We start from the raw sequence: 27232 nt of genomic DNA on the forward strand, positions 1-27232 counted from the left end.
AAGACTCCAGCCTCAACTCCTAACAGCGGTAGGCGGGTGTTTTGTTGCCTTCACGTATTCCTCGTAAACATCGTCTCCCCCCAAAAACCTTCCACTGTGCTGTAACAGTGGATCTAATGCTGGCTTTGTGTTTTTTTTTTTGCAGTTGTATTTAATTTATATGTATATATATATATATTTGAATGAAATACTTGTGTGTTTTTTAAACTGTCGGTCATTTAAAACGTCACCTTAGACTCTGGGAACTAGTGGTGGGCCTTTTTCTCAGTTTGCAATTTGCTGGCATTCTATAGATAAAATGATTGACTGATTAATCGAGAAAACAAGCTGTAGACTGGCCTATGATTAAACAGAAAATCATTAGTTTCAGCCCTATATTTAACATACGATAGACAGCTTTACAGTGCACCCAGGAACACTCTGTAACAAGACCAAACGCTGGCTCAACTAGTGGTTGCGTTCTTCCTGACAGGGCCTGAACGCAGCATCAAGCCAGGGGCGGGTAGGCGCTAACCGTGCAGTATGGCGGACGATGGAGACAGTTCGAGCGGACCAGTTGACACAAGCGGCGGGCAGGGGGCAGCGGATGAGTCGGACGGGCTCGGCCTCGGCGGGATGTTGCTGAATATCGGTATTTTGGTTCTGGTGGTGGCGGTCTGTCTGGCGGTGTACCGGCGGTGGGGCAGGCGGCTCGGCTCCGACGCGGCCCAGGGCGACGAGGCCTCGGCGCTTCCCAAGATGAGGAGACGGGACTTCACTCTGGAGCAGCTGCGGGAGTACGACGGACTCCAGAACCCTCGCATCCTGATGGCTGTCAACATGAAAGTTTTCGACGTGACCAGCGGAAAAAAGTTTTACGGGAAAGGTGAGCGGGCAGTGGGTAGATCAGGACCTGACAGCCGGGTGAGTTTGCTGACATATCCCGCTTGTGATGAGTTGTCCCGAGTCAAAAATTTGGGCGCAAACCGCTGTGGTTAGCTTAGCTAGATCTTTGGCTTTGTCTGTGTTTTTGAATGGGATGCTAGCTGTCAGCTAACTAGCAGGGCTGCTACGAGCGAGGGAGGGGAACGCGACTGGTGATGTTTAAACATCATTAAACTTTCTATTTGTGTGCACTGAACCTGTGTAACTTTTCGGTCTAGTTCAAGCTGTGGGGCAAGGTTTTAACCACCTAGCCTGCTAACGTTAGCCTGTTAGCTTGTTGACGTTCACACAGACACACTGCACTGTCTGGCTGTCTGGTCTGGATCCACCGTTTGTTTACAGTGATGAGACTCACCGTGCAGAAACGAAATAGTATAATAACACAGTAAAATCTCAGTATATTTGCTACTGTAGAGGCTGGTCTTCTGAAGAGCAGGCGTGTTTTTAGCGCTAGGAGTCACTGAGTATTCTGCTGTGCAAAGTGCAAACACGGTTGCATCTCAAGGAGGAGAATAAGGTTTATGAACAGAAATGAAAAGCAAATGTTATGTCTTCACTTTGTCGAAGCATATCCGAAGCCCCATGAGCTCCTTCTTTTTTGTATTATTTTTTTTAATGTTTATTTGATAAGCAAGCCTGCTGCTCCACATTTTCTCTGACCTGGCTGACGCACACATCAACTCTGTAATAAACTATAATTATTCAAACACACTCCCACCAGACTCATGTGTCACGTCTGCTATTCCACACCGCCAGCACCGGGCCAAGTAGGCCTGAATCTGTCCAGCTCTCCACATTATGACACACAGATTTAGAGCCACGCTGGAGCTGGCAGGGTCATATCTTAAACGGTCTTGAAGGTGTTTATCACATTGGACCTGGACCTGGTGCTGGGACAGTTAGCTGAACAACCCATGTGTCAGTCGACAGAAAAGTCTTTTATGGCTTGTTTAAAGAAAAATATAGAACATATTTTTTGGACTTAGCTTCTGGAAAGTCAAGACTTCTTACTTTTCTTTGTGTCATTCCATGGCAAACTAAACATTTTGGGGGTTTTCAGAACAGATGCAGCTGAAACATGGATTTGTCATTATGTTCAACAGTTAAAAACTAAGTTATTAACTAGTAATGAATATAATTGTTAGCTGCACTGTACTGCTGGTTGCAGGGGAGGCCAGCTGGAGCTGCCATTTACAGCTGATACTCAAGTTTTTCAGGCATAAATCTGGCTCTTCTTCTGCTGTGAGTGATTCACGACAGAATAAAACCAATGTGATTCAAAAAATAGGCATTAAAACAAAAACATGAGTATGTTTTCAGGCTTGCTGTAATGTAGGATCCGCAGTTTTATCTGTAAAATGCTCATTTGTTTGGTTGTGCAAGGTAAAAGCACATCTAATCTTTGAGGTGATAAGGTGCCTGTGCTTCATGGACTGCTTAATGTTACTTTGAACGCTGGGCCGAGTTGCTTTTTTTTATTGTTTATTTATTTGCTTTCTGTTGCACAATTAAAAGCTGAAAAACCTGAGGGCTTGCAGAGTTTTCACATGCTGGTCAGATGTTCTTGTTGAAAGACGATGAAAGATTTAAAGGACTTCAGGGCAGGCCCAGAGTGTTGCAAGAGAAATTTATGGTAGAGACTGAACGTCACCAGCGCCTTTGAAGGGATTTTAAATGATATCAAACAGATAACTGGAAATTATAAGACACGTCATTTAAACTCATTTAAATCGTCTGTGACATCATCTCCTTTTTCAGCTGTTTTTTTTCTGAATTGTTATTGGGAGAAGTTGCGTGACAGGACAGCAACAAGTGCCGAGCAATACTGGACAAAAACGAGCATCACAGGTTTTAACTGAATGTCTCAGCAGTGACGGTGTGATGATGTTTTAGCCAAAGCTTCATGCTTTCACAAGACATCTGCATTGGTGTATATGTGTTGGTAAAGAGCCATAATAAGTCTCTGTAGTACAGACATGTCAACTAATTAATTAATTAAATTCTAGATTAATTGTTTGGTTTGTAAAACCTGTTTCCTAGGGCTCAAGATCATGTGATTAAAAATCTGGTTTTGTTCATCCAACTGTCAAAAATCAAACTGTTCGGCACATATCTTGATATTCGTAATTATTTGACAGATGTTTGTGTGTGTGTGTGTGTTATACATTCATCTGTTTTATTTTGATCCATTTATTTTTGCAAATTTTTGGAACATTTTAAGCCTTTATTATAAACAGACTGTGGAGAGATGACAGGAAATGTTCCCCCGGTCGGATGTTATGGCTCATGGTCGGCATCTTAACCCCAAGCTATGGGGGCGTCAGTGTGTTATGAGTTTAGTATTCGCAGATACTTTGTTATCAGATTTTTTTTAAACTCTCAGAATCAGTAGTTCAGCGTCACTCCGCTGATATTAAGAAACAATGAGGAGTAACGTGGATTTCAGGTAGAAGTTTTCTGTGCTTAGTTTCTTTGCACAGCTGGAAATGTCAGCGTTGAGAAATGTTTTTGTTTAAATTAGCCCTTAAACTAATGATGAATTTTTACTGCTGATTAATTTGCAACCTGTTTGACTGATCAACAGGTCTTTTAGTTCACAGAATATCAGGAAAAATATCATAAAAGGCTCGTTATTATTTCCCAAAAGCCAACGTGATGTATTTAAGCAGCTTATTATTTTTGACCATCATTCAGTTCACTTCCTTATGCAACAAAGAAAAGCAGCAGATCATCACATTTCAGATGCTGGAATCTGTGGGAAAAAAAATTCTGGAAAAGTGACTGAAGCAACTATTTTGATTTTCAGAGCAGTTTAATTCTCTGATGATCAACTTAAGAGACCAGTTCAGGGCTGTGTCATTATCACCAGAAGCCCAGACAGTATCACATCTCACATCACGGTATCACTTCCACATTAATACGTCTTCCAGCTGTAATAACAGCATCGTACAGATGCAGATCTGCTTAGTCACTGTCAACACAACAGTCCTTGTCGGATTCTTCGGGAGCCAGAACGTCCCCTGGTGAACTCACTGCATCTGCACTGTATTTAAGTGGTTTACTTATTGGCAGCTGTTTGAGGCTTTTAATGTGAAGCAGCAGTCACATGACGTGGGTTTGCGTTGGGTTAAGGGTTAACTTTGTTGCTTGGCTGGAACTGTACTTGTACAGTTTTTTGCCACTTTTGTTCTCATGGATCAGTTTAAACCCTTAAAAGAACCAACACTCAGCCCAGATCGGGGCAGGAAACTGACGTGTGTGTCCTCTGATCCCAAACTCTCTGGAAACACACACAGTATTATTAGAACAGCAAAGAGGCTCGGTCAGAATGATTGTTCAGCTGTTGCAGTGAGTAGTAAAGGAAGAAACTACTCGGCTAAACCCTTATTCATCCTGACTTCTGTGTTTCTGTGTTCTCAGATGGTCCTTATGGCATTTTCGCGGGCCGGGATGCTTCAAGAGGCCTGGCCACCTTCTGCCTGGAGAAAGACGCCCTGAGGGACGAGTATGACGACTTATCAGACCTCAACGCTGTACAGATGGAGAGCGTGAGGGAGTGGGAGATGCAGTTCATGGGTAGGCTGGTTTTCTGAAGCCTGTAAAGAAAAGTTCCCACCAGAGATATTGATTTGGTTCAGATTTCACAGGTGCATCTGTCGTGTTTATCCCCTTTAAATTAGGACAATTTAAAGCAGCTCACAGAAACTAGCATTTGTGCTTATGCACAGCCGTCCTTCACATTGCATCGTTCGGCCTGAATAACGTCAGAAAACAGTGAGAAATATCCGTCACAGCTTCCTGAAGCCCAAAGTGACGACGTTCAAAGTGCTCGCTTTGTTCCACCAACAGTCCGGAATAAAAATAAAATAAGTTCAGAGCTGCAACGATGAGTCAAATAATCAATTTATTGATCAACAGAAAATTAGCCGCTAATAATTTAATAATAAGTAATTTCAGTCATTTATCAAGTAAAAACAACCAAACATTAGTTAAAGCCCTGATCAGGTTTATTATCACATCACATCTGATCCCTGGAACTGGTGAATATCCATCCATTAACAGAATAGATCTGTCTGTCAGCTAATCGATTGATTAATCATTTCAGCTCCACAGGAAAGTGATTTCTGAACTTTTGAGTTCAAGTGGAAGAGACGTGCAACAAGCCCAACCTAAAAATATCAGTTAGAACAGGAAACACTGAAACTGGAAAACAAAGGCTCTTATTTCAAAGTTTGTCTTTTGCCACATCACGTAATTCACAATCCAGTGATTATACTGTGCTCAGAGTTTGAATGTAACATGGGATTAAGACCTAATGTGTTCTGTAATTCTAAAGGTTTTCTCAAATGTGCTTTTCCTCAAATCTAGTGTTTAATTTCAGTCAGATGTTTTTCTTCACTCTCGAGTGTCTAATTCTGGACTGAAACCCTCAGACTAACGTCAGGACTCTGCTCGCTGAAGTAACAAGTCTCCGGACACTTGCAGCAAATACACTTGATGCCAGTAACACATTCAAAGCTGCAGTGGGCAGCTCTGGAAGTTGGCCCCAAATGTTGACTGATTAAATCCTGTAAGAAGATGTCAGTAAATTACTCACAGCATGTTGTTTATCACGCTGGCCGCTCTGAGTGTCCACTGTTCGCTCTGATGTTCAGGGGGAAATTTAGGCCAAATGGACTCGTTTCTGTCAGTGATGGGAGGATATACAGCTGAATGAATCAGCAAATTTTTATTTGTTATTGATTGACAGAGATTTAATTGGCAACAGTTCTGATCGTGCAGTAATTTCATTTTTCCAGCCTCTGGAATGCTGCTTTTATTTGTTTTACGTGACAGGAAACTGAAAATGTTTTGGTTTTGGACTTTTCATCAGACATAACAATGATTTTAAATATGTCAAGTTGGACTGTGGGTATTTTAATGGACATTTTCTTTTTTTTTTTTTCCCAGTATTTTATAGACCCAGCAGTTATTTGAGAAAATAATTGTCTGATTAGCTGATAATAAAGATAAACTGTCCTCAGTACGGCGTAAGACAAACGGCAAATGAAGTAAAAATCTAACCATCTAAACATCTGATGGAAAACGCCACGCAGATGAATAATCGATAATAAAAATGAGCGTTAGCCACAGATCTAAATGACTTTTCAGGTGATTGACGAAAGCGCTGTAAGGACGTCGCTCCTGTCTTTTTGACTTTTAATGCAACATTTCGTTAATGTCTTCCAGAAAAATACGATTACGTCGGGAGGTTGCTGAAGCCCGGAGATGAGCCATCGGAGTACACGGACGAGGAAGACATCAAGGACCACCTGAAACACGACTGAGCGGTTCCATCACACCGACCAAAGCCAGGAGCCCCAAACAGCTGCGTCAGACCGCCCCAGCCCCCCAGACCTCCTCCTCCTCCTCCTGCCCCATCAATCTACCTGCCGTTTTCTTCGCCTGCCCCGCTCCCCAGACTCTTCACCGCCTGAAGCTGTCCGATGCCGTGGCTGTTCTGGAAGGACAGGACTCAAGTCTGAACACCCAGACCTCCTTCCCTCTTCATCCTGCAGAGATTACCAACAACAGAAAGCAATTGGAAACCTTAGAGGAGGGGCTTTTTTAACGACAGCGAACACGTATGGTTGGGGGAGGTTGTGCCATTAGATGTATCTGAAACAAAACCACAAAATATTGTTTGTTTGTTTTTTTTCTTTTGGGGGCGGGGTCATTGTGGTCGCCGCTGAGCGCTGGGTGGAGGTTGGTCAGAGTTAGTCAGAAACACACTGGTCAGAGATGATCAGTGGATCGGGATGGGGAAACAGATTTCTCTCTCTTTTTATCTGTGGTTTAGTCACATTGCAACTGAAACTGCTTCAGCTTCGGACAGCTTATCAATCAATCACTTCTGTTTTATGTTCAAATCACCCCCCTCCCCCCCCTTGTTGAGAGGGCAGTGCTGTGGCCTAACCAAAGGTAATTGGCGGGGCGTCGCATTTTCCTGTTGTGTTTGTAGTGTATGCACTACTAGTTTTCTTTGTTTGTCACCATGTGATTGTATTTGTTGAGTAGCATAGAGGGAGGGAGAGGAAGGCTTCTTCTTTTTTTTTTTGTTTTGTTTTTTGTTTTTTTTTTGAATGGGGTGGGGTTGGGGGGGGGGTCAAAGGTCCTTGCCATATGAAACCTGTTTTGCATCACATCAGATGGACTGAATCACTGATCGGGAATACAAAGGGAAGGTGATAAGGCAGTCCTAATCAATCGACTCAATTGTTTACATGCCTCACAAGCCAGCTGCAAGTCTGTAGATTCCCCTGAAAATGGTCCAAGTATTAATTGTGCCTTATTTTGTTTGCTGTGTCAGTCCTGACTGGTCTAGCGGAGGAGGTGAGCGAAGGGATGGATGGAGGTGTTGGTTTTTCCTAGACTCGGTGCCCCAGACTTTAAAGAAGGCATACGTTCTCTGACAGTCGTCCTCGCACAGACTGTAATATTTCCCCACTTCACAAACTTTGTAAATAGACCGTATCAATTACTCAGTGTTACTGCCATATTTATGTAGTTGATGAACTCCATATACGTATAATGCTATGTCGTATTGGCCAAAACCCCCATGGTTTGTGTTTTTTTTTTTTTTCCTTTTTGTTTGTTTTTTTTTCTCCTTTCAGTTCTGAACTTCTTTTTAAACGTGTGTGAATTTCCAAAAAAAAGAAGAAAAAAAAAGGAGCGTTGCAAAGTGCTGCAGGGCGGGACCGGGAGCTGTTCTTGCGAATTTTTTTCGGAGACGTTGCTTATCCTGTAAATATATCTATCATTTTATTAAAGCATGTGCAACAACAAAGTCAGCTATGCCGAATTCCCACCACGTCATGTATTTAAATGTTGGGTGTGTGTGTGTGCGTGTCTGCGTGACAGAGGCAGGAAGGGATTTGTTCATGCATAATAAATCGATTTGGTTAATAATTGAAGATGTCTGGAATTTATTTGCCGTTAGAGAAGGCATGATTGGATCGCTACCAGGAAAATGTTTTATAGTTCATTAAAATGTTTAACAGCATGTGTCTTTGTTTCAGGACTGTTTACCTACAAGGTGGATGCAAACAGAGGACACCTAATTTTCTCTATATTAAGTAAGTAAAACTCCATATTTCCACAGTTGGTGTTGGTTTAACAGTCAGGTGTAGATCAGGTTGTAGTCAAACACAAGATAGTTGAACTGGGTTACACTGAGATAATGATTACCTGTCGCATCTTCAGAAAATAGAGACACGGACTTGGAAAGGAAATCAGGAACAATCAGTGACACATGCAGAACGATTCATGGCACAGCTCCGGGTGAACTGTTATTAACCACAGATGTTGAGAAGCACAAAAGCAAACAGATCAGAGGAGACTGAAGCTGTTAATATCAACTGGAACTTAAATTATTGTGATTTTCATCCATGAATTACCAACTATGCATATATATATGTATATGTATATATATATATATATATGTATATGTATATGTATATATGTATGTATATGTATATATGTATGTATGTATATATTTAGGAAAATAAGTAAAATGGGAAAACAGAGGAAATAATATATTGAAAAAATAAAAACTGTCATGTTTAATGTTCATTGATTGTCAAAACATGCAGGATGCTTTGAATATTTGGGGGAAAACGGATAAAATAGGGAAAAAAGTAAATAGTGAAACGCGAAAGGAAATAAATTGATAAAGAAAATCACATTAAAGAATATGGAATTTAATATGAAAATAAACCAATAAAATGTATATTGCTACATACATATGAACAGAAATGAGTATGAAAGTAAGAAATAAATCCTGAAATAAATACTTATTTCATAAATTGGGAGCTGAATAATTGTCTAAGTGAATAAGAAAATAAATATATGCAGAAAAAATCCGTTCACTGTTTAAGCATTTATCAGCCATTTATTCGTTTTCCTGCCAGATTTATTTTTAGAATCAATTCGTCGTCATTTATTCATTTGTTCCTTGCGTGCCGCCGTAATATTCACCATGATGAACACGTTAGCTGGTCTCCGGGATGCATTCATGTTCGTCCACGTGGAGACGTGATGAAGTTTCAGGGGTCACGGGGTCACAGCAGACATCAACAGCAGCCCGACAGCGCCCCCCGGTGCTGCTCCGGCTGGTCCTGGAACTGCAGCGACACACAGAAGGATCTGTGTGTGTGTGTGTGTGTGTGTGTGTGTGTGTGTGTGTGTGTGTGTGTGTGTGTGTGTGTTTTGAAGTCAAACCAGTCTCTGTTGTTGCTCATCGACCAACAAAAGCCAAAGCGGCTTCCTCCCGGATCACATCCCGGTGCCGGGTATGTGATGATCCGACGACCATTTCACAACCGACAGCAGCTCCTCAACACACCACCGACATCTTGGCTGCTGTTTTCGGCTAACTCTCCCCTCCACCCTGAATTTATCCTACACCCCCCCTCCAATAAAAAAATAATAATAATAAATAAAAAAAAAACCAACCGCGTTTCCTCGGATCTGAGCGTGTTCGCTGCTTTCCAGGCGACAACAGCAGGTGAGTGATGATCCAGGTTTGTCCGTATTCACAAAAATAACAAAGTTGCGTGAATTCCTGCGGTTGTAAATTGTGTGTTTTGACTTGTGTCCGGATGAGGAGGCGCAGCCATGGCAGAGCATCTGTCCCAGAGTGAGCTGGACTATCCCTTCAAACTTCTGGAGTATTTCAACGGCTTCAGAGTGTCGAAGGTAACGTTTCATCATTTATAAAATGGTTATATATAATGCTTTAACCTCACGGTGCCAGATGAAAAGTCAGCAGAATTTATCATCTGGGGACCACGAATGTAAAAACATTCACAGCAGTTCATGTAACAGCTGATCAGATGTTTCAGTCTGAACCAAAGTGATGGACCAGCTGAGCGACCACAGCTGCCAAATATCTGAGGTGCTGAAATTACAATACTGTCCGTCCGTCCGTCCGTCCGTCCAGGTGATATTTTCGGCCTGTGAGCTGGGAGTGTTTGACCTCCTGCTGAAGTCCCAGGAGCCTCTGAGCGCCCAGCATGTGGCCCGGGAGCTGAGCACCAGTGTGGACGGGATGGAGAGGCTGCTGGACGCCCTGGTGGGCATCGAGATCCTGGAGGTGGAGACCACAGACGGGACAGGTGAGGATGATATGATATATGATCTCTAACAGTCTGAACAACTACTGTGTGTCAGTGCAGCAATATAAACTGCACGGCCAAAAGTATGTGGGCGCCTGTGGAAACTAAATATTACATCCATATGTGATAATTTTATGCTGTAAAATTAAAATTTCCCTTCATTGACACTGAGGGACTTATCCCATAAACCCCAAACAACACTTTGATGTCCTGTCTTCCAGTGGTTTCAGTTTTAGGAAGCTATGAAATCGAACTTTAAGAGGGGCTCCACCCTAACCTTAACCCTTTAGGTGCAGCCTTAAGGACTTCTGGTCCATGTTTCGACTTGTTAAACTTAGTTTATTCTTGACCTGAGAAACAGCACTTAACAAATTAATGTGACCTCAGTGTCCATTCAGTAGCTGTTCTGGAGCTTTCAGTTTGATTTAAAGTCATTCAGTGTGAATCTCTTTCGCTGAAACAGCGTTTTACAGCAGCACTGATGTGGCGAACCTTTACCTGGCCAGAGGCAGCGCCAAGTCTCTTCACGACATGATCATCTACCAATCCCAGACCATCTACCCTCTGTGGAATAACATGGTGGACGCCGTCAGGTTTGTGGGTTCAGTTCACGCCAGTGAACAGAGATCAGACATTTTTAGACTGAAGCTGTGAAAAAGAGGAAAAAGCAGTAGTCTAACTTAGGTGATAGCCTGCAGAGCTGCTCTGTTTGCAGAACTAAAACTCCACAGAGTGAAGCTGAATTTGAATGATCATTTTCATGAGTTCAAAGAGTCATTTTCCTCCTCGCAGAGAGGGGAAGAATCAGAATGAAAAGACCTTTGGCCTCCCACCAGATGATATTTTCCAAGCTATTTACAGGTCGGTGCTGTGAAATATTTTGTATAAAATTTCATCAGTCTGTCGCTGAGTTCTAAGATTCTCTGTCTAAAAGTCTAAAATTCATCCCTCAGGTCAGAGGAGGAGATGCTGAAATTCATGGGTCTGATGAACTCCTCGTGGGTTCTTGACGGACACGACATTGTGACAGCGTTCAACCTCTCGTGCTTTCAGACAATTGTAGATCTTGGAGGTGAGAGGCTGTAAAGCTGCTGACAGTGACACTCAGTGGAATCAGGGCTGCACTGTGTTTTTATTTATTTTATTTTATATTTACAAAATCTGCACGTCTCCAGCGCGTTTGATGTGTGTTTGAGTGGTTGTGATTTGTCTGGATATAAATGATCTTAATGATTGTTTTATGTTACAGCTAATTAAAAAAAAATAAAACACAATCAGTGGAACAAATGTAAAATATGTTCACAGAGAAAATGAACATGCTGATTTCACACTAAACAAAGTAAATATCTGTTGTTCCCTGACTGACATTCTGACTGAATATTTCCCAGGTTGCAGTGGTGCTCTGGCTCGGGAGATGGCGAAGGCATATCCCTCCGCCTCTGTCATCGTGTTTGACCTCCCGCAGGTCATAGAAACGGCTCAGAAACATTTCTCTCAGGAGAACGATGCTGTCGTATTTCAGACCGGTGAGTCTCATTAAACCTCACAGTAAAGTGAGGTTTATGATAAATTAAAAGGCAGTTGTTGGCAGTTTACTAAGATCAAGAGCAGTGTTGTGACTGAGAGAAAATCCAACAGAGCGATGACAAAGAAAATGAACTGCATGTTAAAACTAGTGCAAAAGGCAAAACTGAATGCAGCAGCACAGTATTTCATCTTTTCACATTTGAATTTATTTATTTATCAAGTATGCATTTAGATTATAATTATAACCTTCCTGACAGGAGGGTTGATCACAGAACTGCAGGTGAACCTGAAAAAGCAAAGCTTTTTCATTTGCTTTCTGTTATTTATGTAGGAGATTTCTTCAGTGGTGAAATCCCTGCTGCTGACCTGTATGTTCTGGCCAGAATAATTCATGACTGGCCTGAAGAGAAGTGCCTGACTCTGCTGAAAAAGATCTACGACATCTGCGAACCAGGTGAGTTTAAAGGGACCCTGTGGAGTTTTTGCATATTGTGACAAACCTCTGAGAGTGTGTCTGTTTTTATCCACACACTCTTAGAGTTAATATTAATAGTTGTTATGAACTCGCACAATAGAGGAGATGGTGGAGGGTTATGGATTTGTCTATCAAGCTTTATTTTTTAAGTTTTGCAATGCACACTTGATGATTTTGAATTATTGTATTCTGCTCTTTTTGAGTACTCACTGTCTTTGCTGGTGTTTGTCTTCCTGGCAGGCGGCGGCGTCCTGCTGGTGGAGGCCATGCTGTTTGAGAACAGACGGGGGCCTGTCATGGCTCAGCTCTTCTCCCTCAACATGCTGGTGCAGACGGAGGGCCGGGAGCGCCCGCCATCAGAGTACACCTGCTTACTCAAGAAGACCGGCTTTCAAAACGTACAGGTGTGTCGAACTGGCAAGTCCTACGACGCCATCCTGGCCGTCAGATGAGCTCAGACTGAGACTGAGAGGCATTCCTTAAAAGTCTGGGAAAGTAAACAACACTTAACTTGAACATTTCAAGGCCTTGAAAAGGTTAGGAGAAGAAGATGAAACTATTAGATCTGGGAAAAAAAACTGTTGCACATATGGATCTCTGTTATATGTCGTGTTCAGCCCCTGTGACATTTTCAGTGTGATTACAGTTCAACTTGTTTTTCAAGGACTGTACTGATACAAACGTGAGGTTGCTGCTAACATGACACTATCATATAAAATCATCAGTAGAAAATCGTGAGACCTTTACAGACACTGTTGAAGGTCTGCCCTTCAACAGCCTCTGCACTGATGTCTGCATATATTTTTTCTTGTTTGGATAAATGAAAATACACACATACACACATTCTTTTTTATAGTTATTTATAGGACACTAGTTGACTTGGTTTTTGTGTAGAGTTTTCCATGAACTCATTAACTATAAAGCATACAGGAAAAAAAGGGATAAAATGATAGTTAAGCAGGTTCCAAAGAATATATTATATGTTTTGTCCAATAATTTCTCAGTGTGAGCAGAAAAGTCTCTTGGTCCATCCCATGGACCGCTTTGATTATTTCAAGCCAAGTATCAGCTGTATTTGGATATCAGTGGTCTTTGTGCATCTGTTTTCGGACTCGACAGCCGGAGAAGCATATCCGGTTTGTGTGTGTATTGATGTGTTTTCCTTCTGTTGTCATGTCATCCTGGCAGCAGTGGATGAAACCTTTCGGTGGAGAGAGGAGGTGAAGATTATGAAAAATGCTGGTTTTTGATTATGTGTGTTGTGATGTTGTGCGCCTCCCTGTGTGTTGTGATGAGTTCAGGTTCCCTCATAGATCAACCTTTAATGACAAACCTCGGTTTACCTCCATCATGCCTTTGCTGCTGTTCTGATATCTTTATTTTTTTTCTCCTAGTCGCAGTGTGAGGGCTGGCTGAAGGAAAAATCTATTTACTACTGCATGAAGAGTTTACACCATAAGTTTGTTTACATCACCCCGGCACCAAACAGGTGCTTAATTCAGTACATCGTAGAAACCAGTGTGAGACAAGCAGTGAGAATTTCTCTGTTTAAGTTGAGGAGATTGTTTTTTTGTAAACATGTTGGCAGCATGCATCCTTCAGATTAAATCATAGACATAATCATTTCGTTCCTATTAACAGTTATGCATTCATGTTGTGTGGTTGTACTTAAGAAACTTTGTTGACTCTCTCTGCACTCATCCCCCTGTATGGGTAGTTACCATTACCAGCTAATCGTGCAGTTTTGCAATCATAACCCTCTTCCATTTAACATGTTAAACACTGACAATAAAAAAAAAGTAAATACATCCAACTGAAGTGTTTTATGTGTAAGTATCTGTTTGTATATAATAATTGGCCAATATCACAATATTACAAAAAACTGATTGCAACTCAATAACATTTCACCTTTTCAGTTCAACCCATTTTGTAACTGATCAAACTTTACAATCAAATTTTGTTCAGACCCACTTTAGTTGAAATGTTTCCACAGCCTCTGTCAGACTGAACTTGGGGCAAAATGTGTAGACAATATTAATATATTAATAACAATTTACACAAGCAATATAATTAATAATAATATTTTGAATTTTATTATCTTACGTGTTCTTGAGGAAAACTGAGACAACTAGAAGATTTCTGGACTTTCCTTTAAATGATTAAACCCTTCATAGTAGCATTTCATCTCAGGTTAGTCTATTTCTTTTCCCAAAAATTCTAGTTGAAGTGCTTTTGCTGGTCTGTCCCTTTAACAGATAAAGCTGTACTTGCCAAAAAAGGAGTGACTGTCAGTCAATGGGCAGCTGCATCATAAACACTTACGGAGGAATTACATTCACATTATTGTGTTTATTGACATTTAAAGTGGCAACCAGGAAACGTTTATACGTTTATATTACAACTCTGGAAACATAATGATGAGGCATTTTTTCCTCCACTAGTCCTCGGATCTGTTGGATTATTTGCATTGGAGCCGATTCGGGGGTTTCTGCTGCCATCCAGCGACCTTCTGGCGGAGCTGCAGTCCGGGCTAGGTAACCTCCTCCCCGGCCGCCGCCGCTCCGTGTTTGTGTATGTGGAATGCGGGTCAAGCGGAACTCACGGCAAAAACTGCGCTTCACATCAAACTCAAACAGCGGCTTGCATCGGCCTGACGTGCTCTGTATGTACTGTCCAATTTATTTTCAACTCTACACGGTTTTAATTCATGTGCATATCTGCCGGACTGTTCTTAACGGGCTATTTGAGCGAGTTTATGTCTGTAGTATGGTCGCACCAGCAGCCCGCTAGGAAAACGCGACATCGTCATTTAAAATGGCGCCAAAGATTAACCTCAGCCAGTGGATCGCTGGTAAACCTGCCACACAGTGTCCTGCTGGCTAGCAAAACAACACTACCGTATTAATCAACACCTTTCATTCCTGTGTGCACCTTGATTTCAGGTAGTTTGTTTGAATCAATAACTGACCCCTAACCTTTGGCAGATAGCTGGCGGTGACTGGGGGAATTAATAAGGGGCACCGTTGGAGCCAACGTTATGTTAGCACCACTGGCTAATGCTAAATACAACCATGATAATTTACGTGTAGCTTAGCCTTATGCTAACGAGCTAGCGGAGTTGCTAACCACCAGCGTCAGCTAAATGTAACGTGCAGACTTTTACCTTCTCTGTACAAAAAATACTTCTGATACATTTTGACCTGATTTTGAGGTTTTGCAGAATGGGTTATTTTAATCTGACGAACGCAGCGGAGCATTTTGGGGAAAAAAAACAATTCCTATGATAAACAACATTAGCATTGGAGGCGCCGGGTGTGGGTGGGCCCGCATGTTGCATAACGCTAATGGGAGATTAGCGATCTGGCTAACGTTAGCTAGGTGGAATCTGCAGTCTGGTTCAAAAATGCAACGCTGTGTTGTGTTGTTGTTGTTTTGAAGAGTATCATGGCTATATCGTAAACACACAACCTCGCCTTGCGTGTGTCGCCGGGGTAACACCAAAGAAGATATGATTTAGCAGGCTGTTAGCTAAAGTTAGCAGCTAGTTAGATAGCTTTCTGGTGTCTATTGGCTGGAAAAAGGGCGTTACACAAACCGTGGCTAGCATGCTGTTAGCCTAGCCAGCTAAGTCAGGGTTAGCATCTTTCCCCCCCGTGAACGCTGGCAGCAGTAGACCCTGAGATATTTCCACCTGTCGGGAGTTAAGAGTCCTTGCTGGTGTTTTGCACGCCGCAAGCGGAGCTCACAGCGCTGCAAGGCGTTGTTTCCTGTCTGTGTTGGATGTGGTAACTTCTCGTTGTCATCGGTGGAACAGTGACTGCGGTGTGTGTGCACATCCCTGCAGGGCTGCTGTGCTGTCAGATCAGCAAGGAAACAGGTGGAATAGTGACAAGTTTTACAGTCATGTCTCGCTGTGGTGCTTTGCTCTGCAGTGGGCTGTTTTTAAGATCTGACATTTTAGTTGTACAGAAGTAGAGTGAGTTCACTTTCCCAGCATTTCTATTAATAATTAACATCTTAATTATCCAGACTATTTTACCGGAAGCTGAAAACATAGTTTTCGGCTGTGAATGTTAATTATTCTCAGATGTGAGGGTTAGATGCTTTTCTTTGTAACATATGACAGTAAACTGAAGGTCTTTGGATTTTGGACTGCTGGGCGGACAAAACATTTGAAGATGAATGGTTTTTCGATTAATTGATAGTGAAAATAAACTTTGGTTATAGCACTGTATCCATTAATCATTCAGCCCATGAAACATCAGATAACAGTGAAAAATGTCCATCATAATATCCTGGAGACCATGGTAATGTCATTAGATTTTTTTTCTGGCTAGCAGTCCCAAAACCAAGAAATATTTGAATGTTATAATTAAAGACAAATAAAAGCAGCAGACTCTGGAAACATACAATCTTTTAAACTATTAAATGATTTTAAATGCGTAATTGATTAATTGAAAAGAGTTGCTGGTTACTTATCTGTCAGTCGATAAATTGAGTAATCGTTGCAGCTGTACTAACGTTATCTGTGTTTTTGAGTCTGAATTCTTGTCTTATTGTCAGGTGTTCAGGTTTTTCTTTATCTTAACCCGTGTCTTGTTTGTGAAGTGTCCCTACGCCGGAGCTCCGCAGCCAGACGACGATGAAGAGAAGCAGACACCCCAGCAGCAGCGATGACTCCGACAATGGAAGTAAGCAAAATTTTGTCTCTGCTGACTCATTCATACCAGGCCCAAATATAAACCTGAGGTCAGTATAACCCGGCCACCTTCCTCAAATTCACAAGTGAAAGTGTAAGGCAGTGATATCAGGTCAGCAGATCAGAGGAAATGCTAACTTTTATCCTTAATTACCACAAAATCTAGTTTTGGCTTTAAGTAAATTATTACATAAAAGTAATGATTCACTATCTTTCAGTATCTTGTCATTTTCATCTGTAAAAAATTTCTTGCCATTACTAAGCAGTCACTTCATTGTGGAATTCCAGGTTCTTTGTTTGTCTTTGTTGTTTTCTCCTGAACATGTATCTTCCATCTTGTTATTGTCAGTGTCAGTAAATCTATACTTCTTGCTCAGGAGGGACACAAAGGGAAAGAAAAGGAAAGAAGGGCAGCAGATGGACAGAGATTAAAGAAAAGCAAAAGAAGGCCTACAGTCTGAGAAACAGGAGACAGAGTAGGGACAGGAGGCGTATTTGGACCTTTAAAGACACAGTGGCAGGTCAGGGAGACAGGCTACAACCCAAACCCAGTCAACAGTTTGCGGTTTTTGTTTCATCATTCATAAATTCTCAGATGGGTGGAGTTTTTACCGCATTATATAAAATGTTAGGGTAAGTTGTTAATTACAGAAAATCACATTAGTGTGTAGATGCTTCTCTGTCATTGCTTGGATTTTCTTGTCATTCAATCTATCTGATGTGCCATCTGGTATAAAAACAAAACCAAAGCTCTTACTGGAAATTGCTTTTAGCCTGGTCTCATTCAGGGTTTTGTGAGGTGAACAGTTCAGTGTTGTATTTTATGACAAAAGAGTTGCTCCTGGTCGAAGACTGAGCTAACGCTGTCTTCTAATGAAGACTGTAAAGAGCTCTTAAAAAAGCTAGAAGGTAGACTTGAAGGTATGAATGTTTCAAGCCATTTTGAATGAATTTCTAGTATTTTTCTCACAAGATATGTTAGGAAAGCTAACGTATAAACAGACAGATTCTGTATGTAAAACACACCAAGGTGTAAAATACAGTGTTTTTATAGCCTCTGTGGGTGTGATTTGAAATGTGATGTCCCACATTTATTGCAAATGAAGGCTTTGCTCAGTTTGATCCTGGTCTCATACAAGTGATTTGAAATGGCACTTCACTGTTGCTGCTGCTTACTGTCTGTACGTTTATAATAAGCACATAGTCAAATTAGTAACTACTAATGAAATGAAATTGAAAACAGAAAATGTCCGTTGCAGCACTTGCATGCAGGCCATGCATGCATAAGTTTCCCCTTTGGGGGAAATCCATACGTTTTTTTGAGGATGTGAGCTTGTTCATCAGAGCAGCAGCAGAAACAGACAGAGAAGAAATGCTGAGGCCTTTGGTAACGCACTGTGCTGCTTCTCCTCCAGGTAACTCTACCTGCTGGTCCCAGCATTCATCACAGCCGAGGAGGGGCACCGGACAGAAACCCTCTGAGGTACGTCTGTCCTCTCAGACTCATGATGCTGAGGGATGATTAGATAAACACATGTATAGTTCGCAGGTCATGAACAGTCTTCTGCTTTCGTCTTTTTAATTCTTATTATTTATATCTTGTGTCTATCTTGTTTCTTAAAAACAACCATTAAATTAATCAGAAAATGGAATTTGATAAACGCTTTTAATAATTTAAGGAACATTTTGAGGTCAGACATTAACACTTGTCAGAACATCTGTAATCTTAGTTTGTATTTGATGCATTAATTTGTGCGTTTGGCCACGTGAGATAGTGAGTCCTTGAGAATGGAAACTTTTCTGTTATCTGCTGTACAGTCTGTGGACTTGGTCCCTGCAGGCCACTGTACACTCCCTTTGACCGACGGCCAGTCAAATTAAAGCAAAACAATGACTCTGGCCTAAGCGGCATCCTGATTGGCTGGTTCGTGGTCAGCTGACTAAACACAGCCTGATAGTTTTTCAGTCTGTGTAAACGCAGATAAACAGTATCTCTATGGAAAAAAGGCAAGTGTCTCAAAACATTGTATGAATAAACGGTTATTTTCATCTGTCACTGTGGATTATTTTACTCATTAACTGATTCATCTTCCAGCCTGTGAAACATAATCAGATGTTTTTGTTTGTGAAGAAATGCAATATTTAATTAATGTTTAGTTAGTTATAATGTGAAACAAGGAAAAGCAGCAAATTTTCACATTTTAGGGCTGGAAACATCAGATTTTGGACATTTTAGCTTGAAACTTAAACAGTTAATTCATTATGGAAATATTTGCTGATCTGTTGTCGGCTAACTTGCAGCTCTATAATCCAGGTCGATCTAGTGTAGCAGATGCCAAAATGGGGACATGTGATTACTGTGATATAAGAAGGCGTCACTGCAGAGTTTTTTAAATGTGTTGGTCTCTACAGTCAGAGCAGCACTGTAGGAATCAGTCGCCTGCTGTGAATTATGGTTATGAACACAGTGAAATGTTTGAGTCGTGTGCTGACTGCTGCTGTGACGTGCTGCAGGTTTTCAGGACGGACCTGATCACAGCCATGAAGGTGCACGACTCATACCAGCTAAACCCCGAGGACTACTATGTCCTTGCCGACCCGTGGAGACAAGAGTGGGAGAAAGGCGTCCAAGTCCCCGTCAGCCCCCAGTCCATCCCACAGCCTGTTGCCAGGTAGGACAACGGAGGGATCGCTCTAAAACCTGAAGTGTGACTTTCCACCAATGTAGGAGAGGCTCATAGATCGTTTAAAAAATACCATCAGCTGATTGTATCATAAGCTCATTGAAAAACCAGTATCAACCAGCCTCAGAAAGCTGCTGTTGGTCAGGCTATAATTTGGACATGCCAGGTGATATTTTTTGTGCCCTGGTGTTAAGTGGCCTCTCTCCCTTGGCTGTGTTGTGCAGGGTGTTGGCAGAGAAAGGGAAGGAGGTCATGTTTGTCAGGCCAAAGAAGCTGATCCGGACGTCGGGCACGGAGGCGCTGGGCTACGTGGACATCCGGACGCTGGCAGAAGGGATGTGTCGCTACGACCTGAACGAGGAAGACGTGGCCTGGCTGCAGATCATCAACGAGGAGTTTGCTGAGATGGGTGAGTCACAACACAGATGCAGGTCTGGTATTTACTTTTCAGGATATTATTCAGAGATTAGATTCGATGTAAAAGAACACAAGCTCAACGATTCTGAAGTTTTCTCAACTCGCAGAGAAGCGTCTGAAATTGTGTGACGTTGCCTCCGTCTGTTTGCAGCCATGCTGCCGCTTGACGAGATCACCATGGAGCGGGCGATGGAGGAGTTTGAGCGCCGCTGCTACGAAAACATGACACACGCCATGGAGACGGAGGAGGGTCTGGGCATCGAGTACGACGAGGACGTGGTGTGTGACGTGTGCCAGTCGCCTGATGGGGAGGACAACAACGAGATGGTGTTCTGTGACAAGTGCAACATCTGCGTCCACCAGGTCAGAGGTCAACACACAGACTCACTTTGACTTGATAACGTGATAAATCTCTGAGTACAGAGACGACTCCTGGCTTCTGTTGTGCTTCTTCTTCTCTGTGTAAAGTTCAATAAATATCAATATCACATCAGTAGGTGAAATGATGTCGTCAAAGTGAGTTTTTAAACGTGGATCTATGAAAACTGTTTCTCTGCAGTGAGAACCAAAATGAAAACGTCTCGTCTAACATGTCAGATCAGCTGTTTCTGTGGTTTCATCTGACAGACACACACACACACAGTTTCTCTCTGTCCTCATTTTCTGCTGCTGTATTGATTTCCGTTTGCTGTCTGGAAGCTGAGACGCTGTCTGTTTGCATTTCTCACCAGGCATGTTACGGCATCCAGAAAGTCCCGAAGGGCAGCTGGCTGTGCCGGATCTGCGCCCTCGGGATCCTGCCGAAGTGCCAGCTGTGTCCCAAGAAGGGTGGAGCCATGAAGCCGACCCGGAGTGGAACCAAGTGGGTCCACGTCAGCTGTGCCTTGTGGATTCCAGAGGTCTGCATACACACCTCAGTATTTTTATCCTGTCACAGTAAAAATGCTTTAAAAAGTTTTTGCCTTTCTGAGCAACTCCACCTGCGCTGACATTTGGACCACACGTGTCCTGCTCTGTGTTTACCGCGCTGTGCAGGTGAGCATCGGGAATCCGGAGAAGATGGAGCCGATCACCAACGTGTCCCACATTCCCAGCAACAGATGGGCTCTGATCTGCTGCCTGTGCAAAGAGAAGGCCGGAGCGTGTATACAGGTGAAGTCTCTGCTCGCATTTCACTGCCACACACAGACATTTAATGAGATGTGAAAAGCAAAGCGTGACCCCACCTGCCAGAAGGTGTTAGAATAAGTCAGGCGCTGCAGTTTGAGATTTCCTCGGCGTGGTGGAGGGCGGAGGGTTTGTTGATGCTGCGTCTATCGCAGAAATGAAACTAATGATTTCACAGCTCAGCAGGGTGGAGGAGGGAGGAGGCAGCCAATCAATTTTTTCCAGAAGGCAAATGTTTGTCTCTTTAAAAAAAATTTTTTTTTTTTTTTTGCTTTAAAGGTTGTTTCTGTAGTTTCTGACACCACAGACATGTTCAGTTTTCAGTGCAACTGATTTGTACCAGATATAATCCTGGTGTAAGATGATGATATGAATGGATTATAGTGCTTATTTTTTTGTGTGTGTTTTTGACATTTAAAAGCTAAACTTGTTGTTGTTGTTGTTGTTGCCGCTGCAGTGCTCAGCGAAAAACTGCCGGACTGCCTTCCACGTGACGTGTGGCCTCCACGCCAGCCTTGAAATGAACACCATCCTCACCGAGGACGACGAGGTCAAGTTCAAGTCCTACTGCCCCAAACACTCTGGGCTCGAGGGCACAGAGTCCCGAGACGGAGACTCGGGAGGCGAGGAGGAGAAGGAGGTGGGCGCCAGAGACAAGAAGGGCAGGAGGAGAGGCAGGGTGAGAGGGGAGGAAGACGCCGCCTCCTCCTCTTTGTGTTCCTATGTGGCTCCTCAGCTCGTGGACCGAGCGCCCTGCGATGCAGACGGCCTCAGCAGCCGTCAGCAGGACAAGAGGGTGAACCTCCGCAAGCTGAAGCTGCAGGAGATGGAGGAGGAGTTCTACCAGTTTGTGGAGGTGGAGGAGGTGGCCAGTCACCTGAAGCTGCCGCCGGAGGTGGTGGACTTCCTCTACCAGTACTGGAAGCTGAAACGCAAAGCCAACTTCAACCAGCCGCTCCTCACGCCCAAGAAGGACGAGGAGGAGAGCCTGGCCCGCCGCGAGCAGGAGGTGCTGCTGCGGCGCCTGCAGCTGTTCACACACCTCCGTCAGGACCTGGAGAGGGTAGGTCTCCACTTCACCCACGGCAGGGCCCACAGGAGCACAGGGAGCAGCAGAGGCAAGAAGGAACAGGTCAAGAGGAGGGAATGAGTGCCTGTGGGCCAAAGAGATAGTCTGAATAAACTGAAATACATTCTGAGTGCAGTGTACTTTTATTTATCGAAGACATAGGAAAGAAATGACAGGAAAAGAATAAAGTGAATATGAGTCCAGTAGTTCGACTCTGACTGGTAAAGAGTCATTTGTAAATAACAATACAACATGAAAATACACAAACTAGATGAACATGAGGCATTTTACTTAGAAAACAATATGAAATCATCTTTAACAAGGCAAAAGGAAAGAGAGTAAAAATGTGTATCAGTGAAAACCAACAAGAAACTCATTCACTATACGAATGCTAAAAAAGACAGAAGGACACGAAAGACACAGCCATGCACAGTTCAGGTATCTGAAGCCTGATGTCTCTGATGGTGATGATGATGGTACTCTGTCCACAGCTGAGCTCCTCCTCTGTAACTGACAGAGTTGTTCAGTCTGTAAAACATAATCAGTTTAAATACATGAAACAGAAAAACAGTAAATCCTCAGATATAATAAACTGGATCTGGTCTGTGCTGTGATCACAGGCCTGGGTTAAGATGAGTCTCGGAGCAGGACATGTCAGAGTAATATCTGTTTATTTGCTTTGTTTCTTTTACCCTAAAACGTGACGCTCAGTTTCCGTGGATGCGTCACGGAAACAAAAGGTGGATGATAACTACACTGACAACTCTTAACATACAGACTGCGGGGTTTTTACAGAGCCCCATCACCCAAAGCTGGTTTACAGCAAGGTTACATCAAAGATCAGAAATATCTGTGGGTTTGTAGAGAGTTTTTTTTTTCTCTAAGCTGTTCGTGTCCCGACCTGCTGCTCCTCAGGTACGTAACCTGACCTACATGGTGACTCGGAGGGAGAAGATGAAGCGCTCGCTGTGGAGAGTCCAGGAGCAGATCTTCCAGCACCAAGTCCGGCTGCTGGACCACGAGCTGCTCACAGGTCAGTCAGCAGGAAGAGACCACAACAAAGACACGCACATGCACGGTCACTATGGTCAAAGTCATTATAATGATGTTAATGAGGCAGCGTTCTGATACCAGAATCAGCTGATGGGCGTTAAATCACAGCAAAATCTTCACGTGCCCGAAACCAATCCTTAATTATTACAGTGTGATTCCACTGTTTAATATATTTAAAAAAAAGTTTCCTGACCTTGTGAAATCATGGACTGTATTTTGGACTCGAATGTTTCAGGCGATCCTTCAGCGAAGGACTTGGAGAAGCTCTTCTCTCTGGGCTGGTTATCCTCTCAGGGCTCCCAGTCTCGCTCCTCCTGGAGCCACTCTGGACTGAAAACCAAACGGGGATCTTTAAAGCAGGAAAAGAGGAAAAGCGGCGACAGGAAAAGCCTCTCAGACTCACCACACGTTCACAGGAAGGACAATCCGAGCAAACCGCTGGAGACGAAGGACAGTAAAAGCTCCCGAATCAAAGAGCCCGGGTCCGCCGAGGCTGCAAGCGATGCCAAAATCCAGAACACTCACATCAGCCAGGAGACTCAGTTCCCAAAGCTTCAGAAGCCAGAGGTCGTTCAGGAAACGATCGCTGTCAAGCTGCACAAACCCGAGAGCAGGAAAGGTCCCCGGAGGGAGGCCCCGGGGCCCGAACACGAGGCGCTGACGAGAGGGAAACGAGACAGCGAGCAGGAGGAGAGGAGGAGGAAGAGGAGGAGCGAGGCGACGGAGAGCTTCTCCAGCCAGGTGAAGAACAAGTTCGGGTCAAAACATTTGGAGAAAACCGTGTCCATCCGGCTGGTGGACATCAGAAACTCTGACGCCGATGATTACTTCATAGACGAAGGAATGACCAAAAGAAGCCCCGTCTCTCTGGATGTGACCACCAACACTAAATTAAGCAAAGCCGGCGTGGTGTCAGACGCCGCATCTGCCACCAAGGCCAACGGCTGGCTGAGGAAAACCCAGGGGAGCGGCTCCCACGCACCCAACGGACCCGTGGGCGGACACCTTAAAGGCTGGGGCAAGTTCAGGATCCCTAAAAGGAGCGAGAGGCCTCTGACAGTGAAGGAGGAGGCGGAGGTGGAGGTGGTGCCACGCAAGCCGCTGCTGAGGCCGCTGACCAACACGCCGGAGCCGTCGTACCCGAGAACACGACTCCGCACGGGGACGGAGAACGACGGCTACGCCTCCGACTCCAAACCGGGCGACGGCGAGGTGGAGCCCTGCCTGAAACGATGCCACTCCCACCAGCTGAGGGGCGACTCGTCTCTCGGCCGCCGCTACGGGTCCGACATCATCCGCCGAGGCGTGCTGGCCTCCTGATGGCGGAGCAACACTTCGAACATAAGCTGCACTGTGTTAGTGGGGAAAAGAACGACGGTCGCTCTTTGTACCTTTATTTTTCTTGATGAATCATAAAATGCCTAGATTAAAAACAGAGCTGATATTTATTTTTTATTTGTAACATATGTAAAACTGGGAAATATTTTACCTCTTACTTTATTTTGAGCTAGTTTTATTATTATTTTTTTCTCTCAAAGTAGAAAGATGTCAAGTTGCCACTTAAACGCGCACTCAGATATTTACAAGCAAAAGCATCAACTAGGAAGTTGTGATTGTTGCTTGGGACCATAAGCTTGCAATGTAATTAGTTCTTTGGCATAGTATTAAACTCGGCCACGAGTCAGTTGCACTTAGTCGGAAAAGCTGAAACAGATCATCCTCATCCTGTCAGCGACTTAGGACTCTGTAGGTCTGTTTTTTTTTCTTTTTTTTTTCAAGCTTCAACAGCTTCGAACAGGGAGTCAAACTGCCCTTTTATCGATATTTAAACTCCAGCTGTCATCGTTTCTTCAGTCCGTATCCGAAGCTCAACGCCACGAACTGAAAATCCACAAACACACAAAATAAGAAAAAGGAATTCTGACTGATGTTTTTCTTGTCATCAGCACTTAAGTGTAATTGAACTGCGATCGTATCGTATCCATCATGTGCCTAACTTTTATTTGAAGCGTTTGCACTACGAAAGGACGGCACAGGTGTGAGGTATGAGTAGAGTTATTTTTACACTGAAGAATTAAAAAAGCGTTTTGTACCCTCGGCCGCTGCTGTACTACTACTGTTATGCAAAATGAATCTTGTTTTGTCTTTGTCTTAAAGAGGAATAAACACTCTGGACGACTTCAGTCTGGGATCAGTGTCTGATTTACATTTTTCCTCCTAAATGTTCAGCCCTCGTATCCGTGTAGATATCAATCGAATGCATCCTTTTTGAGCTGAAACGACGAGTTAATTCAGTCAATTAACAGTTTAAAGTCAAATTTAAAGTAGAAATAAAATATTTGCACGTTCCGCTTTTCAAATGAAGATTTGGTGCTTTTCGTTGTTTTATAATTTTCATGAAGGCGTAACTTTCATCTCTGACCTATGACATTTTACAAAAAAAAATCAACAATTAACTAAATAATCATCAGGTTAATAATTGAAAATGATTAGTTGCAGCCTTATTTTATTTATTTATTTTTAAATAAAGATGAGCCACATTTCTCTAACGTTAAATTTTACATATTAGCAGTCAAACTTTCCCTTAACAAAAAAATTGATAAAAATCAGGAATTATCTGATAAAACAGGAGAACGCTAAGCGGCAGCTACACGCAGCTACATCCAGCACACGAAAGTCCCCGAGTCCGACCTGACTAGGGAGCCTTGCTATACTATGACCCTTCTTGGCATATTTTGAGGCCATACTAAAGTATGCCCTTTTTTTGGCAGATTTTGACACCTTACTATACTATAACCATTTTTATGACATTTTGAGGTAAAAAAATTTTTTGACTTTTTTTTCCCGAAAAAAACGCCTTACTATACTATGACCATTTTTATGACATTTTGAGGTCAAAAAATTTTTTGACTTTTTTTGTCCGATTTTGACGCCTTACTATACTATGACGTTTTTTATGACATTTTGAGGTCAAAAAATTTTTTGACTTTTTTTGGCCGAAAAAAACGCCTTACTATACTATGACGTTTTTTATGACATTTTGAGGTCAAAAAAATTTTGACTTTTTTTGCCCGAAGAAAACGCCATACTATACTATGACGTTTTTTATGACATTTTGAGGTCAAAAAACTTTTTGACTTTTTTTGTCCGAAAAAAACGCCATACTATACAACGACGTTTTTTATGACATTTTGAGGTCAAAAAGAATTTTGACTTTTTTTGTCCAATTTTGACGCCTTACTATACTATGACGTTTTTTATGACATTTTGAGGTCAAAACATTTTTTGACTTTTTTTGTCCGAAAAAAACGCCATACTATATACTATGACGTTTTTTATGACATTTTGAGGTAAAAAATTTTTTTGACTTTTTTTGTCCAATTTTGACGCCTTACTATACTATGACATTTTTTATGACATTTTGAGGTCAAAAAATTTTTTGACTTTTTTTGTCCGATTTTGACGCCTTACTATACTATGACGTTTTTTATGACATTTTGAGGTAAAAAATTTTTTTTGACTTTTTTTGTCCGAATTTGATGCCTTACTATATTATGACGTTTTTTATGACATTTTGAGGTCAAAAAATTTTTTGACTTTTTTTGTCCGATTTTGATGCCTTAGTATACTATGACGTTTTTTATGACATTTTGAGGTCAAAAATTTTTTTGACTTTTTTTGTCCGATTTTGACGCCTTACTATACTATGACGTTTTTTATGACATTTTGAGGTAAAAAAAAAAATTTGACTTTTTTTGCCCGAAAAAAACGCCATACTATACTATGACGTTTTTATGACATTTTGAGGTCAAAAAAATTTTTGACTTTTTTTGTCCGATTTTGACGCCTTACTATACTATGACGTTTTTTATGACATTTTGAGGTCAAAAAAAATTTTGACTTTTTTTGTCCGATTTTGACGCCTTACTATACTATGACGTTTTTTATGACATTTTGAGGTCAAAAAATTTTTTGACTTTTTTTGTCCAATTTTGACGCCTTACTATACTATGACGTTTTTTATGACATTTTGAGGTCAAAAAAAATTTGGACTTTTTTTGT

At 42.4% G+C, this 27232-nt stretch overlaps 3 protein-coding genes across 7 annotated transcripts; all 3 read left to right on the top strand.

Moving 5' to 3' along the window:
* Positions 1 to 508: 508 nt before the first annotated feature.
* On the top strand, positions 509 to 7872 carry pgrmc2 (progesterone receptor membrane component 2). Its single transcript, XM_041061254.1, has 3 exons — positions 509 to 865; positions 4345 to 4500; positions 6154 to 7872. Exons 1-3 carry the CDS (start codon positions 523 to 525, stop codon positions 6249 to 6251), a joined length of 597 nt encoding a protein of 198 aa, XP_040917188.1. The 5' UTR covers positions 509 to 522; the 3' UTR covers positions 6252 to 7872.
* A 1302-nt stretch (positions 7873 to 9174) lies between these two features.
* asmt2 (acetylserotonin O-methyltransferase 2) lies at positions 9175 to 13889 on the top strand. 3 transcript variants are annotated; one of them, XM_041059937.1, is made up of 10 exons: positions 9175 to 9469; positions 9569 to 9660; positions 9905 to 10079; positions 10543 to 10672; positions 10872 to 10940; positions 11033 to 11151; positions 11468 to 11605; positions 11938 to 12060; positions 12322 to 12485; positions 13476 to 13889. In XM_041059937.1, the coding sequence occupies exons 1-10, from the start codon at positions 9262 to 9264 to the stop codon at positions 13686 to 13688; spliced, it is 1431 nt and encodes a 476-aa protein (XP_040915871.1). In that variant the 5' UTR covers positions 9175 to 9261; the 3' UTR covers positions 13689 to 13889. The 3 variants fall into 3 exon arrangements, with proteins under 3 accessions (XP_040915871.1, XP_040915872.1, XP_040915873.1); XM_041059938.1 differs by having other exon boundaries at positions 9572 to 9660; XM_041059939.1 differs by having other exon boundaries at positions 12322 to 13301; positions 13476 to 13503.
* Positions 13890 to 14627: 738 nt separating this feature from the next.
* On the top strand, positions 14628 to 25348 carry jade1 (jade family PHD finger 1). 3 transcript variants are annotated; one of them, XM_041061019.1, is made up of 11 exons: positions 14628 to 14743; positions 16690 to 16772; positions 18196 to 18263; positions 19295 to 19452; positions 19689 to 19873; positions 20033 to 20244; positions 20613 to 20780; positions 20917 to 21033; positions 21506 to 22111; positions 23033 to 23150; positions 23406 to 25348. In XM_041061019.1, exons 2-11 carry the CDS (start codon positions 16724 to 16726, stop codon positions 24488 to 24490), a joined length of 2766 nt encoding a protein of 921 aa, XP_040916953.1. In that variant the 5' UTR covers positions 14628 to 14743; positions 16690 to 16723; the 3' UTR covers positions 24491 to 25348. The 3 variants fall into 3 exon arrangements, with proteins under 3 accessions (XP_040916953.1, XP_040916955.1, XP_040916954.1); XM_041061021.1 differs by lacking the exon at positions 14628 to 14743 and adding an exon at positions 14797 to 15023; XM_041061020.1 differs by lacking the exon at positions 14628 to 14743 and adding an exon at positions 15349 to 15958.
* Positions 25349 to 27232: the final 1884 nt, after the last annotated feature.

The sequence above is a fragment of the Toxotes jaculatrix genome, chromosome 17 (genome assembly GCF_017976425.1).
Source record: "Toxotes jaculatrix isolate fToxJac2 chromosome 17, fToxJac2.pri, whole genome shotgun sequence".
NCBI lineage: Eukaryota > Metazoa > Chordata > Actinopteri > Toxotidae > Toxotes > Toxotes jaculatrix.